The sequence below is a fragment of the Hemicordylus capensis genome, chromosome 8 (genome assembly GCF_027244095.1).
Source record: "Hemicordylus capensis ecotype Gifberg chromosome 8, rHemCap1.1.pri, whole genome shotgun sequence".
In the NCBI taxonomy this organism is placed as follows: Eukaryota; Metazoa; Chordata; class Lepidosauria; order Squamata; family Cordylidae; genus Hemicordylus; species Hemicordylus capensis.
In genome coordinates this window covers 10596331-10613193 of record NC_069664.1, presented here as the reverse complement: position 1 = coordinate 10613193, position 16863 = coordinate 10596331, and the positions used below count along the sequence as shown (strand labels likewise).

General features: G+C 47.9%; 1 protein-coding gene across 1 annotated transcript; it reads right to left on the bottom strand.

Moving 5' to 3' along the window:
• Positions 1-3897: 3897 nt before the first annotated feature.
• PURB (purine rich element binding protein B) lies at positions 3898-14554 on the bottom strand. The gene has a single exon (XM_053269355.1). It carries the CDS (start codon positions 14142-14144, stop codon positions 13089-13091), a length of 1056 nt encoding a protein of 351 aa, XP_053125330.1. The 5' UTR covers positions 14145-14554; the 3' UTR covers positions 3898-13088.
• Positions 14555-16863: the final 2309 nt, after the last annotated feature.

Genomic DNA, 16863 nt, shown 5'->3' with positions numbered 1-16863 from the left:
GCTGAAAGGCTCATCTTACACTGCGCGGGAGGAGGCAATGGGAAACCGCTCCTGTATTCTACCAAAGACAACCCCAGGGCTCTGTGGTCGCCAGGAGTGTACACCGACCCGAGGGCACACTTTGTCTTCAGGCCAACATCGGCAGGAGGGCTGAAGTTGAGCAGATCTGGTCTACACTCTACACAGCATGAAAGGATTCTGTGGCAAAGAATGGCCGTTCGAGCTGGGAAAGACTCCCCTCTGAAACTTTGAGAAGCCCGCTCCTGCCAGTCTGTGTAGACCATCTTGAGCGAGCTAGAGCAATGGTCTGACTCGGTAGAAGGCAGCTGCCTAATTACAAGACAGGGGAAGCAACCTGCTTATCATGGCCATTTTATATATTTGATGACATTTTAGACTTTGTTTCCATTATTGTTTTCTCTTCTTACTGTGTATATTCTGTGTATATTGATGTTTGATCTAAGATCGTAAATAAACAACTAAACTAAACTGGTCCCCAGTTTTTGCAGCGACGGCAGTTCAGAGTATTGGGGGGGGGGGTCGTCCCAGTGGAGCAGGCGAGGAAAGGAGCGAGTGGCGGGGGCCAAGCAGGCAGGAGGAGGAGGCCGCTGTGCTGTGCATAGAGACGGCTTCGAAGCCGAACCAGCCAGGAAGAAGAAGAAGCCACCTCCAGTCTCCGGAGCGGAATGCGAGGAATGTGGCGTGCAGCTCCCACTTGGAAAGAGGGGCTAAGAGCGGCCGCGGCGGGGCGGGAGGGGGGAAGGCAGCAGCGGAGGGCCAGCGAGCAGCAGAGCAGCGGATGCTGCAGCAGGCGGGCTCCGCAGGGAGAGCCCTGGCAGAGCTCCTCCACCCAGGGAGCCCTGGCAGGAGCTACGTGCAGCACACCCTGTCCAAGCCCGCCCAAATCGCTCCTCGACAACGGCTGCTGTACTGAAGCCCTTCCTCCTCCCCTCCCGCAGCCGCGGCGCGCACCTAGAGCCGCTCGCTCGGCAGCCTCTGCAATGCACCTCCACGAACCAGGCGCCTCCTCGCCTCCGACGAGCAGCACGCTGCGAGTCTAACTGCAGCACAGCCCCCTGCAGCGACCACCGCCGAGGCCGCCCAGAGCGGGGGCGCCGGAGCCAATTCTGCGCCCGATTTGGTGGCCCGCCCCGGGGCTGCTTCTGTGGAGTTTCAAAGGCACACACTTAGGAACCACAGGAAGCTGCCATCTACTGAGTCAGACCCTTGGTCTATCGAGCTCAGGATTGTCTTCACAGACTGGCAGCAGTGGCTTCTCCAAGGTGGCAGGCAGGAATCTCTCTCAGCCCGATCTTGGAGATGCCACCAGGGAGAGAACTTGGAACCTCAGATGCTCTTTGCCAGAGTGTCTCCATCCCCTGAGGGGAATATCTTGCAGTGCTCACACATCAAGTCTCCCATTCATATGCAACCAGGGTAGACCCTGCTTAGCTAAGGGGACAAGTCATGCTTGCTACCACCAGATCAGCTCTCCTCTCCACTTGCTCAAAGGCGAGTTCTACCTCCCCTGACATTTGTGCAAATATTTGGGAAACACCCCCCCCCCCCAAATTAGGCACACAGGATGCTGCCATATACTGAGTCAGACCATTGGCCCATCTAGCTCAGTACTGTCTACACTGACTGGCAGTGGCTTCTCAGATGGGAGTCTTTCCTGCCTGGAGATGCTGCCAGGAAGCGGACTGGGAGTCTTCTGCATGCGAAGCAGATACTCTGCCACTGATCTAGGGCCCACCACCACCACCACCACGCGGGGACAGGGCCTTCTCTGTTGCTGCCCCCAGACTCTGGAATGCTCTCCCGGTGGCTATTCGCTCCTCGGTTTCCATCACAGCTTTTAGAAAAAACGTAAAATCTTGGCTTTTTGCCCAGGCATTTATTTGATTCTCTGCTGCTGCTCCTTATAATCTTTATTGCTTTTATGCATTTTGTTTTAAATTTTTAAATCAGATTTGTTTAATATTTCCCCCCCACTTAATATTTTAATTGTGTCTTTTTTACCATCTTGTGTTAAAATATTTTTGCTGTAAACCGCCTTGGGATTGCTTTAACGAAAGGCGGTATAGAAATGTAACAAACAACAAACAAACAAACATCCTTGTGTCCCAGCAAAACCCCTACCAAAAGGCTGACTACTTACCATTTACTGCAAGACACTACTGCCCAGAGTGAAACGAACTTCAAGTGACCAGCCTGCTTCACTTGATTAAACAAACATCTGAAGAAGTCACCAGCTGGGATCAGAACACAGGGTCAGCGGGCTCATGCTGCCAAGGGTAAACTTTGAAAGAACCAGCTGGGGGGGGGGGTCAATGCTGGCAAAACACGAGGCTGCTTCTCCCAGCTATCTTGGCCTACCAACCCTGGCAGATTAGAAAATTGTATTCTGAGCAGGTAACAAAACATCTATTCGATAGGACAGTGATCTTCACCTTTCCCCCCCCCCAGGTGGGGGTCACCTTGGATAAAAACCTTCAACATGAGAGCTCCCCCCGCCCCACTGCACTTTCCTCAGTGCTGGGAGGACCCTGCAACAGAGATGCAGCCCTCTCTTAAAGAGCTCTAGGAGGAAAGCCCTGGAAAGGGCTCCACTCCCCAGCACTCTGCATGCTTCCCAAGAGGGCGCAGGGACTCCAGAGGGCTCACTTCCCCTTGAGAAGCCCCACTCCCTGCTGGTCAAAAGGTGACACTGCGTAGTGGGAATGGGCACACCTCTCCAGGGTGCCAGCACAGCAGGACTGTGCAGGATTCAGCTTGGGCTGAAGGTTCACACAGATCCAACCAACCATTAGTTAGGGAGCTGCTGGGTTAATGGGGGCCACCACCCTAGGTAATTGCTCTAGCGTCCAGTATTGCTCCATGATTTGATTGTTAAGGGACGCCCTGGAGAATGAACAGGAACCCGCCCCCCAGGACAGCTTCCCCTTCTAGAAGCTTCACAGCAGATAGTATACCTAATCTGTGGGATTTATTTTTTGCCTTCAGATCCAACGTGGTGTAGTGGTTAAGAGTGCTGGACTAGGACCTGGGAGACCGGAGTTCAAATCCCCATTCAGCCATGAGACTTTCTGGGTGACTCTGGGCCAGTCACTTCCCTCTCAGCCTAACCTACCTCACAGGGTTGTTGTGAAAGAGAAACTCAAGTATGCGGTACACCGCTCTGGGCTCCTTGGAGGAAGAGTGGGATAAAAATGTAATAATAATAATAATCCCAGTTCAGCCAGAGATTCACAAGGTGGTCTGGAACAAAGCTGCCATCTCTACACCTATGTGTAAACCGCCCTGAGCCATTTTTGGAAGGGCGGCATAGAAATCAAATAAATAATAATAATAATAATCTCTGAGCCTTCCTTCCCCATGTGTTAAATGGGGAAAACAGTACGTTGCCCAAGGCATTCGCTGTGGCATGGTTAACTCTCCTGCTCCCTAGAGGCACGGCAGATGATGAGTGCAACTAGGACTGCTGGGCAACTCAAGAGGGTGGCGCTGTCCCTAACTGCATGGGCACAAGTTCTGCCCCACTTCCTCCAAGGTGAGAGTCCCAATCCCCTCTGCCCCTTTCTACCAACTGGCCCGACACAGGAAGGTTGCCTGCCACATTCCACATGACCATCTGCACTGTTGGGAAATGAGATTCTTCCACCCCCTTTACTACCACTAAAATTGAGTGTGCTCGTGTGGGGTTATGCAAGTCCATGTCTTAGATCTACTTGCCTATTTCCCACTCGCATTTTAAAAGGTAAATGCTTTACCAGAGTATGGCTCAACCCACAAGAAAATACAGCCCTAAGGTAACAAATCATTAACTTCCAATTGCATCATCTGAGATACATATTCTTCCCCCCCATTTAAAAAACAACAACCCAGACACAGCAGTACATGGTTCATTCACTTTTCCGCATACTTTTTATTTGTTACAAACATACAATTTTTTAAATATAGACTGTAAAACTCCATTTGCAAAAACCTGCTATTGTAAGGAGTGCTCAACTAGCATGAGGAGTTCTTAAATGTCATTTGGACTGGTTCTTTTTATAGATATTTTTTGCTAGTTAGCTAGTGGTAAATCCAGGACCTGGCCTTCATTGGACAGCAGCCTGTAGTGTCTGGCTGTCTCCATGCTGCTCTTTAAAAGCAGTCTGCTAGCCCCGCCCCCACCCCATAGGGAAACCAGAATCTAAGCTTCAGCCAACAGGCAGCAAGACAAACAGGCAGCTCGGACCCTGGGATTTCAAATCATTTCCTGCGCTCTGCTTGACAGGTGAGAAAGGAATATTTTCTGAATGGGTGCTGCACTTTTAAAACATTTCCATATGTTTGAAACTGCACCATACAGCCGTGGGTGTGTTACCAGTTAAAGTGCATTTAATTTTTTTTAATAAAAAAATAAACAAGAGGAATAAACTTTATTCTTTAATTAAGGTACTTAAAAGTGAACTTTTTGGTCTCTCAGCAGATATTCCTGAAATCAGTCCTATTTCACTACAAATTAACTTCTAGCATTTATATAATATATTTATAGAGGGGAATTTTTTTAATATATATATATATATATATAAAATTAGAGCTACTTTTGCATTTACTATCTAGCAGAGAAACAATTTTATAAATACATACACATGTACACAGACATCTCTTTCTATGAATACAATGTACAAACATGTGTATATTTACATATGGGTTGATTACATCCATGTATGTTCAGTTATATCACTTGCACGAGATATTCTCAACTCTGTACCAAATCAAACTATTTCCTCACTACTGAAATTGTACATTCAGCCCAACAAGACCTCCACTCCAAGGGCAACGAACCCCCCACAACCCTGCCCATTCTCCATAGCCCTGCACTTCACTTTGACAAAACCCATTAGCATGAGACTGAGCAGAGATTGTAATTATATGTAGCAAGCAAGACCTCCGACTGGCAGAGGCAGCTGATGGTTGCACTGAAAGAAGACAGAGATGGCCAAGCCAGCAAGCCCAGCAGAGATGCTCTATCCATCCATCTCACTGGAGGATTTGTACTTGCAAAGATCCACTCAGTGCAAGGTTAATTCAACGAAGCAGCGAGCAGCAGCCAAACACAAAATCAAAACCAGACCACAAATGTCTCTTTCACTGCCCTTGGAAAAACATGGAAGACTGCCAGAACTGGTAATATAACATTCGCAAAAATAAATTGCCTACCACAACACAGGCCCGGACTCCGTGCACACTTTCCCCTTTTCAACTTCCCACCCTGGGAAAATCTTGAGCATCTCCTGCAGACCCCCTGCATACTGTGGAGGATTCTTGAGCGCGTTTTAGGCCATGCTCTCCTTTCACAGGGGGCAAATGGCCAGTCCTGTTCGGCCTCGCTGTTGCCTCTTGCAAACTGAGAGCGTGCTGTAAAAACACCTCGCTCTCCCTAGCTGCAGCTGCGCACTTTGCACTGGCAGACAAGCAATCTTCTCACTGGAGGGACAATACATTCTGGGGAACCCCAAGATTCCTAGGAGCAAGCAAGACCACTGCTCTAAATAGACATAGAAGCCGCTCCTTCTGTGGAGCTCAGCCTTGGCCACAGAAAGAGCAAGGAGAACCTGGCTTTAGGAATACACATTAGCATGTTTTCTATTTCTCACTTACTGGAAGGGTTGGACTGAAATACTGGGGTGGGGAGTTAACATGGAGAGCAGCCCACATTATTGGCAGTGTCTGCCTATGACCTGCTCCTTTTATCCTAGCAGGCCTCCCTGCAAAAATGTTGCTAAGGTGGAAACATTCATTCAGCATACAGAAGCAGGGAGATTATTTGGGAACCCATTTATCATGGCACTCTACGTCGGGACTCGCCCAAGACATCAGCTCCAGTTCTGAGCAGGGGACAGTGAGAAGAAACGAACAGCTTAAGCTATATTCTTCTTGTAAATCCCACACAGATTCAAAGATGGGATTTTCTAACCAGATGGGTCTTTCAACACAGAAGAGCAGGGCAGGAAATTAAATATCTGGCCTTGGAAACTTGCCTAGGTTAAAAACGATGTGCAGTGACTGCTGTTTTAAATTATGTTCTCTCTCCAAGTTTTTAAAGAACTATCTACCTTGGCTACACAGAACAGCAGTAAACCAGGCTGGGGGCGGGGGGGGATGGGGACTGCCACCAGGGGTGGCTTTTTCCACACTAGCTTCGGCAAACTAGAACGTTCTGCTTCTGAACTGTGGGCCGCTCACTTTGTATGCATGTATATATATGCATATATACACAGTACATTACAAGATTAAGGCTACATAGCAGCATATTACAAAACGCCTTTGACAAAGCGCACTTAACCTTCCCTACACGGAATTTAAGAGACAAAAGTGTGTTGGTATTGCCAGTACACACTGACGCCTTGAGCTCTCTCTCGTCAGATTAAGAAGAGGGGTTGGAATGAGAAGGCTAGCAGGAAAAAAACCAATTAAAAATAAAACAAGGTAATAATTGTTTATGTCCAACATGGAACATTCTATCTCCCTTAGGTGAGCATTTCTGGCCGGCTAATGCTCCTCACTAGAATGCAACAGAGAGCCACCGGTAAATGCACAAGTTTGGAAGATGAACGGAGGGTGAAATTTGCCCTCAAAAGACTCAAGGGAACATGGACTTCAACTGCGCTCTTCTAGAATTGTGGCTTAATTCTTCCTTCCCAACTCAGCAATGAGTGAATGTGGACCACTGGTGTTACATTTTATAGCTGTAAGGCTAAGTTGAAGAATATACATCAAAACCCAAAGAGTTCTTTTCAGCACACCCAGTGAGATTTGGGAGTGTTCCCCCACGCCACAAACTGCTTTCAAAGTTCAGTTTCAGAAGCACGTAGCATGGAGGAGCTGCTCTTTAAGAAACACACGACCAACTCTAGCTCAAGTACACAAACCTTGTTCAGTTCTCTGGATCCCAGCATTATTATTGCTTACCCTTCACAACTATACAATATAACGTGTGGGATCTGACTAGACTATCATGGTGGGGTCTAATTTGATTCTTAAGGGGAAAACCCTACTCCGCCATATATTGCAACAGAGAAGCAATCAGGTTGTATTAAGATGAAGTTCGTCTAGCACCACTGCAGGTAAGTGCCACTCTACAGATATGAGAGGTAGTAGTTCGTGGCCACATTCCGATGTTCAAAAGTTTGCTTCCAAGATAAAATCTTTCTGAACTGGAAACCCTGCACAAAACAGCTGTTCAGTTAGCTGTTGGGAGCCACATTTCCCTCTCCATTAACACAAAACCTCAGAACACAAAAGCAACCTGTCACAGTACTATTTTGTTTTTCTCATTCTTCTTGTGTTGGCTAAAAAACCACAAAGTGCAAAAGGTGAGGTTTCTCTGAACCTGCAAGAGGGGAAAAGGAGGAATTCTTTTACGACAGCCAGGCTTCCCCAAGCTGAGCAAAAATCTACTAATCTAACAAATCATCCACAAATGTGTAATTTAAGGAGGTAAGCCCCATCTGACAATTAAGATGATCTGGCTAATGCTCAAGCACAACATTTAACTACAGTAATCTTGCTGATACTAAGTTACCATAAACAGCATTACTGGACAATAGGCGAGCTTTCTAAATAACCCTAACAAACCTGGAATCAGATTATCAAGGAGTACATAGGGGAAGAAAGATATCATGACGATTGGGTATTTACACTGCAAATTCATTCGTGAACAAGAAACCAAGAATGAGAAACACAATGAGACCTGCCACAACCTCTCCGTCATTCGCGCATACTTGTTTTGAGCATTCAATGGCAGAAAACCAATCCGAGTGTGACAGCTCGGGACTTATCTATACCCCAAGTTTTGTTCTGTGAGGGGTCTGTGGATCTCCAGTGGAATCCTCAGCACCCAAAACCAATTTTCTTTGGGGGGAAGCCAGGATAGCATGTTTGTAATGTGAATATGCCCCAAGGGTTCTGCTGGGTAAAATCAGAATTGCCTATACAGTTTCAGAAATAATGTTGAGAACAATGTCTTTCTTTTCCTTTATATATATATATAATTATCAGCATTATTTAATTTTTAACATTTAGCCTCAAGTAGATCAGTTGTCCTAATTACACTATCCCTTTAAAAAACTAAATGCAATTCATAGCAAACACTTCAAGACATTTACCATTTTATCTGCTTTAAAAAACAACAACAGAGGAAGCATATCAAGAACATGTTTACTAAGAACTCTGTAGAATTAGAATAATTTTGAAGCCAAAGAAAGTGCCACTTTCATCTAGGGAAAATTAGATTCTCTTCCCTTCCACAAAGTTAAGAGTCAAGGCCACAAGTTTTTTTGTTTGTTTAAATAAAAACTGAAATATCTGCTGAGAGATTAAATTGTGCATCAGATAAAGTACCATAATCTTTCTGTTAAAACTTTGAGATGTCCACGCATGCTTATGCACTGAACAGTTTTCCACCAAAATCACAAAACTGCTGCCCTCACAAGAGAGAAGTAGCTTGAGGGAGTCACTTTTCAAACATCCTGTGTAGTCAATACACTACACCTCCTTCAAAGATGGGAGCAAACCACACTGTCACAAGTCATCCTCAGCTATTCCAAGACCTGAAGTGTGCAGTCAATGATGGGACCACTCAATATGAGGGGCTTATTGTAACTTGCCTCTTGTGCCCATTATCCTGAAAACTATAAGAGGGGACAGGACAGGATAATTAAGTGTGTTTTTGGGGAGAAAAAACTGAAGAAGGTTGTATCTTACTTTCTTAAAAAAGATCTGTGATTTGGTGCAAAGAGGATGCCAGCTTAAGCCACAGTGAGGGCGGACTCTGAGAAAGCGCTAACCTTCACTGTAGGGCCTGCAACCACTTTGCAGTAGACAGCTATGGGATATAAGATCATGAACCCGTAACTAGATGCAAGCTAAAGCTACGGGTGTTTTATACCTGTATGCCTCAAATATTTACAATTTTTGGTGCTATACAAGATTTACATTTTGTTTTGTACAGCAGATGCTTTGACAGTTGCATTCCAGAATCATCATTCCAAGGACCACAGAAGTCTAGAAATGCCAGGTATGCAGGAACTCCCCAGAGAGATTGCCCATTTGTTATCGGGTTTTTGTCTATAGAATCTTCCTACAACATTTTAAGACAACAGCGTGGTCCACAAGCCACTTAAACCAGCATATCTGAACACATGACAGCTTAACTCCAGGAATCCAGCTAGCTTCATGCTGGATGCAGCAGTTTGTAAACCACACTGAGGCATTGTCAACATTGCAGCAGAAAAATCCAAGGATATGACAACTGCAGCACCAAGAATGGGGAAGCTTTCACTTGTTAGGTAAAAGGGGAAGCTTTTACCTAAATTGACATTTAAGCAAAAGAAAATAAATGGGGATAACAAGATTTGCTCATCTCAGATGTAATCTAGATAATACATTTTCCCAATTTGGCAGAAAATCCCCACCACACAAACTGCAGTGCTTTTGAACATGCATATGGCTGCCTATTCAGAATTTGTGGAAGCGAATCACCAGGACAAAACTACTAGGCTTGGAGAGCAGTGTGATTTTTAAGGTGTGACTTCTACAAGGAATGCGGAGGCCGGGTGTGTGTGTGTGTGTGAGGGAGAATAGATGTTTAACACTCAGCCCTATGCCAGTTAGGATTCTTCTTGCATTAGAGGCCAATGATTCCAAATGACCCTGAAATGATCTTTTTTGTGTTCTCCACTGTTTTAAGCATAAAAGTTTCAAGTTTCACAAAGAGAGCGAGAGAGAAACACATTCAAAGCTGTATAGATTTCAGGCAAGCCCCCTTTCCCCCCATTGCCTCCCATTCTCCAGAGCTCTATTGTGCAACCACCACAAGGAATGATTTCCTCAGTGAACCTCGGCACTTAATGCCTTGCACCACTAGGACCCATCTTTCCACACCAAGAGGCTTGGCCAATAGCCTGTTATGGTGCGATAACCTCAGTATTAGTTAAAAATTTAAAAACCTACCACGGATACTTAACTGGGCACAAGCAGGCCCATGGGTTTCGTTTAGACCTTCTTACTGACACACTGCACTGTCACCACCTGTGCATCTCGGAGGGCTGTACAAATCTGTGTACTTAATATACATCAGCTTAACTGGTCTAATGACTACAGGAGACTTTTTCTGGTTGCCAAAGCCAACACCATATATGGCAGAGTTCCTGGCATACAATTGATATATGCTCCTGTCCACTTCCACACATTTCCTAGGCAGCTAATGATAGCGTATGCAGCCACCAGCCAGGGACAGTCAAAACCCTGTCACTACCACATAATAATACAAAGGTAAGGCTAGTTACTGCAATTCAGCCAAAAAATCCTCCTGAAAAGGAGAGGTACTGCATCTTTGCAAGAACTTAATTGGCTCACAGCAGCTGAGCAACAAAAGAAAAAAAAACCCAATTATCACTCAAGCAACAAAACATCGTTGGTCTATACAAGTACTGTACAGTTTTAAAACGAGTGAAGAGTTACAGCAATATACACCAAGCATTTGCAGCCTTAATTTTCATTGCTGCCTAAAGTTCTAATTAGTTGAGCAGAGTTTCCTGCAATCCTAGAGGGCTGCAGTATCCCAGTTAACCTGTCTGCTGAAACTTTTGTTGGTGAAAATTGTTCTCCGCAGCAAAGAACTACATACATTTGAACAAAAATACATAGGTAAATACAGCAGGACATTATTGAAAACAGCTGCCTTGGAGAGTACAAAATACAGTACAAGTATACGGATGTAATTAAAACATCAAGAAATACTATTGCTCCCATTACAAGTCAGGAAACAAGTTCTTTGCGACGGAGAAAAATGGAAAGAAAAGTTTCTTCAAAGATACGATAAAGAGATCCACCATTGATACTGGGAATAAAGAATTAGCTTTAAAATAGACAATCATGTGTGTGGCTGAACATTTTGTGGTAAATTACTGACATTATTTGCTGATCTTTATAACCGTTATAACAATTTTTTTTTAAAAAAAAATCCAGCCAGTTTCCCCACTCTAGCCACAACTGTGTGAAGAAATGCCTTTTATATGTCTCCTTGCTTTCTAATAAATACAAAACAAAGATAGTATAGATAAGAATACCAAAATAAGGTAATAAGGGTATGCAATAAATTAAAAAGGCAGCTCAAATAAAGGACAGGCATGCACAATTAAAAAAAAAATACTAGAGATTGCAGAGGAAGGTTTTTCTACCTCTAAGATGTTGCACAAACAATACCTGAAACTTTGCAATGAACAGTAATTCCCATTCAGTTCAAAGTTACTAGTATATAGTGCATCTAAAAACATCTTTTTTGAGGGGATAGGACCGACTTCATTAGTTTTAAAAAAATATTTTAGGTAAGAATCCATTTAAAATATAGATGAGGCAATTCCTTGGGTGGGGAGACCCAACTCTGTTTGGGAAGGATAGCTGGACGAATTGGCAGTAGCCAGTCTACGATTAAAATCTGAAGGTGGTAAAATGCTGCTAGGGTACGTTCATAGTCACAGAACTTGGTTGGTTGGTTTCTGCTCCTCTTTAGCGATGGATATCAAACTCCCACAGGGCATGCATTGCTCTGAACAATCCATCCCATCAATCTTGCCAACTCTGCTGTTAACATAATGTGAGGTACTGAGAAAATGGACCGAGTTCTCTTTTTGTTTTTTTAAAAAATCTTCTTAAAAGAATAACTGATGCTGGGCTTCTGGACCTGAGGTTCTCTGTGTCTGTTTTCATACATGTTCACTGATTTTGCACGATGAAAGAAGCCTTCAGTTTCCCACTCAATCTTTTTCACAGACTTGTAGCCACTCATTTCTTTTGCCAGTTTATGATCAAGATTTAAAAACCCATCTACACATCAGATTCCATAATTCGACTAGGTCATCTTTTGAAGCCTGCGGTAAGGCAGTTCCAGTTTCCACCTCCTACTAAAGCCATTTGCTCTTTCACCTTATTTGGAGAGAAGGGGAAAAACTTGTAAGTAGCAACCCGTCCATTCTGGTTCCTTGTGCTTTATGCCTGTTTTTCTTTAGCCTACCTGTTTGCAACCCACATTTAAAAAAGAAAAAGATAAAGCCATTTAAGATCTTTAGAACTTGCCAGCTTTAAATGAATTCACTTATCAATTCCAGTTCAGGCACCTGGAGCTTAGCAATTTGCATCCCAGAAATTAAACAAACAATTCTGAAAAGGGGGGGGGGAGAAAGACAACAGTGGACATTGGTCCAGATACAGGCTCCCCACTCCCAACTATATTTCTGAAAGCTCTCAGGGTTGTTTGTTTCTTCCCCTGCCCACCCTGGGTGCCCTCCCTGCCCTATTTAAACCCCCAAACTTTTATGGGCTAAGTCCATGATTGTTGATCTTTACAACACTGAACAATTTGCCCCATCAAGATCTGCTCACACACCCCACCCCACGGATTTGGACAGCTGTGGTGGTTTCTCCTCTTCCTTCAAAGTGTGCTCAGTGACCATGTAGTTTCCAGGATGCTGGTTTCAATAGCAGAGGGACACCATCTTAAAAATGCAAGTGGGGGGGAGAGGGAGATGAGATTCAAGTAACTCCTCTCCTTCCCTGCCCCAAAATAAAACCTCTTGGAGATTAGATAGATGAGGAGCCTCGGAAGGCCAGGGTGAATTCAGATCACAGGGATCCCCTTCCCTCCACCTGAGGTGGGGCTGAAGTTGAATTGAGGTCACAGGAATTTATCTCTGCAAGGAAGAGCAACCGGGTCCTTCAAGATGGGCCGAGCGGCTGACAGATTCTGTAATCCCGGGGAAAAGGGGTGGGGGTAGGGTGGATCGAGGAATTCAAGGGGCCATTTTTGAACTGGTGCAAGTCATCTCGTGGCTGGGTCGCACTCTCTCCTTGCTGACAGAGGAGAGCGGCTTGGGATCAGGTTTCCTGCCCCGTTTCCACCCAATCCCACCCCCTTCCAGGGCAACCTCCGCCGTGGAGTGGAGGCGGCTGGGGAGGGGAAGGGCGGGGGTTGTCAAAGCGATGGCTGGCTGGCTGGCTGGCAGGGGGACCGGGAGGAGGAGGAGAAGAGAAGAGCCTCAGTCGTCGTCCACGTCGTCACCGTCGGAATCATCCCCGGCTCCGCTGCCGCTCCCCGGCCCAGCGGGCCCGGCACGCCGGTCGTACAGCTTGTCCCGCTGGCGCTCCTGGATGTCTCGCATCTCCTCGGCGTAGCGGCAGAAGGCCCCGCCGAACTTGGCCCAGGCCTTGTAGGGCACGGTGATGGCGTTGCGGTAGGAAGGCTTCACCTCGCTGACACGCAGGAAGACGCCGTACTTGTTGCAGCCCACGTCGAAGAAGAAGCGCTTCGAGTCCACCGTGATGGAGGTGCCCTCGGGGAGCTCGCCGTAGAGGCCGCCGCCGCCCGCCCCGCCGCCGCCGCCGCCCAGCTCGTCCTCGTCGGCCCCGTAGTCGTCGATCAGCTTGGCCAGGGCGTCGCGGAACTCGATGAGGCCCTGGGCGGGCAGGGCGATGGTCTGGCCGCTCTGCAGGCCCGGCGGGCCCCCTCCGGGGAAGCCCGGCCCGCCGCCCCCGCCGCCGCCCCCGGGCCCGCGGTTGAGGGTCTGCCGGATGCGCAGGAAGCGGCCGCGCTGGTTCTCCTTCAGGTCCAGGTAGTACTTGCGGTTCTCGCGCACCAGGAACTCGCTCTTGAGGGCCCGCCGAGGGCCGCCCCCGCCGCCGCCGTCCTCCCCGCCGGGCCCGCCGGAGGCCGCCTGCGCCAGCTGCTCGGGGCTGCTGGGCCCCAGCTGGGCGTAGTGCTCGATGAAGTCGCCCAGGTAGTCGCGGAACTCGGCGGCCACCGCCATGGAGAGCGTCAGGCGGCTCTTGGAGCCCCCCGCGCCCACCTCGGCGATCTTCAGGAAGCGCCCCTTGGCGTTCTGCTTCACGTCCAGGTAGAAGCGCTTGTTCTGGATGTCCAGCCGCTTCGAGGCCAGCTCCTGCGTCTCCTGCTCCGGGCCCGGCCCGCCGCCGCCGCGGTGGCCCTGGAAGCTGCCGCCGCCGCCTCCGCCTCCTCCTCCTCCGCCGCCGCCTCCCCCTCCGCCGCTGCCGCTCCCGCTGCCCCCTCGCTCGCTCCCGCTGTCCCCGTCCGCCATCTTCTTCTTCTTTCGCTCCTTTCAGTCGCCGCCGTCAGGCCTGGCCCGTCCGCCTGGCTGCCCTCCGTCGGTCCGTCCGCCCGCTCTCCGGCGCTCTCCCCTCTCTCTCTCTCACGCACCCGCGGGCACGCACGCGCGCCCTCTTCCTCTCTCTCTGGCGCGCGCGCAGGAGCGGCCCCGCGCGCCTGCTTTCTTGCTCGCGCCCGCTCTGGCGCCCTCCTTTCGCACACACGCACTTCGCTCCCCTCAGGCCGCCGCCGCCGCTGCCTCTTCCGAGCCACTTCCGGTAGGTTGGCCCGCCTCCTAGAGCGCCGAGGGTCCACGCCGGAAGCCGGTGCTCTAGCGAAGCCCCGCCTCTCTTCTCCCCCTCCTTTGGAAATAAGCGGGAGAGAGGGAGAAGGCTGAGGATAAGTGCCAGCCTCTTCCCCTCCCCTCTCCTCCTTCTGCGCGTGCGCGCACTCGACTCGGCTCGCGCTTTCTCTCGCTCTGCGACAAGGGTGAGGTCGCTTCTCCTCACTCGCGCTCTCTCGGCTGCGCGCGCAGCCGCTTTGAACGTTGATGCTGGCGAGGGAGGTTGCTGCCGCCTGCGTTTCGCCCTCGCAGAGTCGCCTTAGGCGGGCCAGAATGCGCTGTCCGTCCAGAGGCGTCTTTAACCGGGGCTGAGGCCCCAGTTAGGGATGTTTCCGGGCGGACAAAGCACTCGGACGCGCCTGCGTTTCTTTGTCAAAGACCTTCGCGGGGCCCCCTTCCCTTCCTCCTCGACGGAGTTCAGAAGTAATAAAAATTTAAAAAGTTAAGACCCTCCAGCTGAGGTGGTGGCTGTCACGTGTGAATGACTTAATTGTACACGCAAACTGCAGCAGAGTCCTGTCCCGCCCCCCAGCGCGCGCTCGTACAGCTGGCAGCACGGGTTTAGATATGCCTAAACTAAGTGGCGCTTCCAAGAAAGCCCCATCAAATCCGTGGGACTTACTCTGGTGTAAATGTGCATTGGCTTGCAACCGGGAGGACTGCCTGGAAAAGTACCTGGCTGGCACGCACGTTTTGAAAGAATTAACCCCTTTTTTCCCCCTAAAGGGGTTCATTCTGGGAATTTCTCCACTTTGTTGGACGTTGCTGTGTGTAAGCACAGCCGCAGGGACCACCACTCAGATCTGTGGTTAACAAAAGATCGTAATATATTGATTTTCCATGAAAATTTAATCAGGGATGTAAAAGAAGAAAAGTGCAAACGATTCCAATGGCAAACCAGATGAATTGAAATTAGTTTTTAGTAAAGCACACATCTTAGAATAAATACTTCAGATTTTTAAATATACAGTTTTAGGCACTGTTTATTTGCATTAGCTACTTTTATCGTTGTAATTCCTCTTGAATCTGTTTGCAGAAAGGCAGGATGCAAAATCAATGGTTTTATTTATTGTTAGATTTCTATACCCCATTTCATAAAATTATCCCAAGGTGTAATAATTGTTATAGGTGGAGAGTTTTGATTTGTTATTTACATTGCAAAGTCCTAAGGGATTTTGTGGCAGGCAGTAATTACGCTTCTGGCCTTGATTGATGCATTGTTGGATGTGGTGGAATGTTCATGAACAGTCTAACTGCAGAGAGGATGAAACATGGGAAGGTAGAATGTTTGTAGTCACTCTTCTGTGAGGAAAGAAAATGTTATTTTGGTTGGAACTAAAATGCTGGAAAAGAGGATCTGTGTGGTGTGGGAGAAACCAAGGGGCAAGGAGCATAGTGACCAGAAGAAGAGGTCAGTGTCAGTAGTGGGCTGAGACTGTGAAAGAAAAATAGGTGAAGGCCTGAGGAAAAGATAGGGCGTTGAGGATAGGAGTGGTCAGTAAAAGGAAAGTGTAGAAGAAAATTCTACAGATAGAAAAAGTTGTGGATATTTGGCTGGAAGCCAGGTTTGCCTAAGGAAACAGGACTTAGTAGGCAGTGAAAGGAAAAAGTGCATGGGCAATGAAGGCATGAAGTTGAAGAACGAAGTGTCCAGGAAAGAGGTGTGGCAGGGAACACACCTCGTACACATCCTCAGAGCAAGAGGGACAATGAACTCTGGGAAAGGAGTGGATGGTAAAAGGCTGTGGATGCTGGAGGAGTGTGGGGCAGAAAGCCAAGAGGACATAAAGTTGCCATCTCCGCCTCCCAAGCTGATTCTTGTAAGAGATATAAAAGATGCCTAGAGGGGAAGACTCTGCCCACTGCTCTGCAGCTTCTCCTATCACTACAGCAGGAAAATGGGAAAATAAACACACCTGGTCTCCCTTCTCTGCAATTTTTACAAGGAAGGGCTCCTCTCAGGATGTGGACTGGGGAATCTGAAGGAAATCAAAGGGCCCAGATGCAGTGAGGTGGGTTTTCCAGGCAGGTTTGAACCAACCAATCCAATCCACGACACAAGAGAGGTGAATTCTGGACCAGACGTAGGTGGGCCTGGAATAACTCAGGCCCACCTACATCTGGTCCAGAATTCACCTCTCTATGTAGAGGCAGGAAGAAGAGCCCCGGCTGAGTCCTGTGTGTGCTGGTGAAGTTGCACAACATTTAGGTCTTATTACACCCACATGTTTCTGTGAGTTCCATAAGCCAGATATCCATTTCCAAGACCAATGATCTGCATTTTAAAGACCTGCCCACTCGATCCCTAGCAAGTTCTGCTGCGGTGGGAAAAGAAGCTTGCTGACCGGGGCATCTGCCGGAGCCTGTT

Excerpts from the sequence above, each read along its gene's own strand:
- PURB (XM_053269355.1), bottom strand. The coding sequence starts at position 14,144 with ATGGCGGACGGGGACAGCGGGAGCGAGCGAGGGGGCAGCGGGAGCGGC.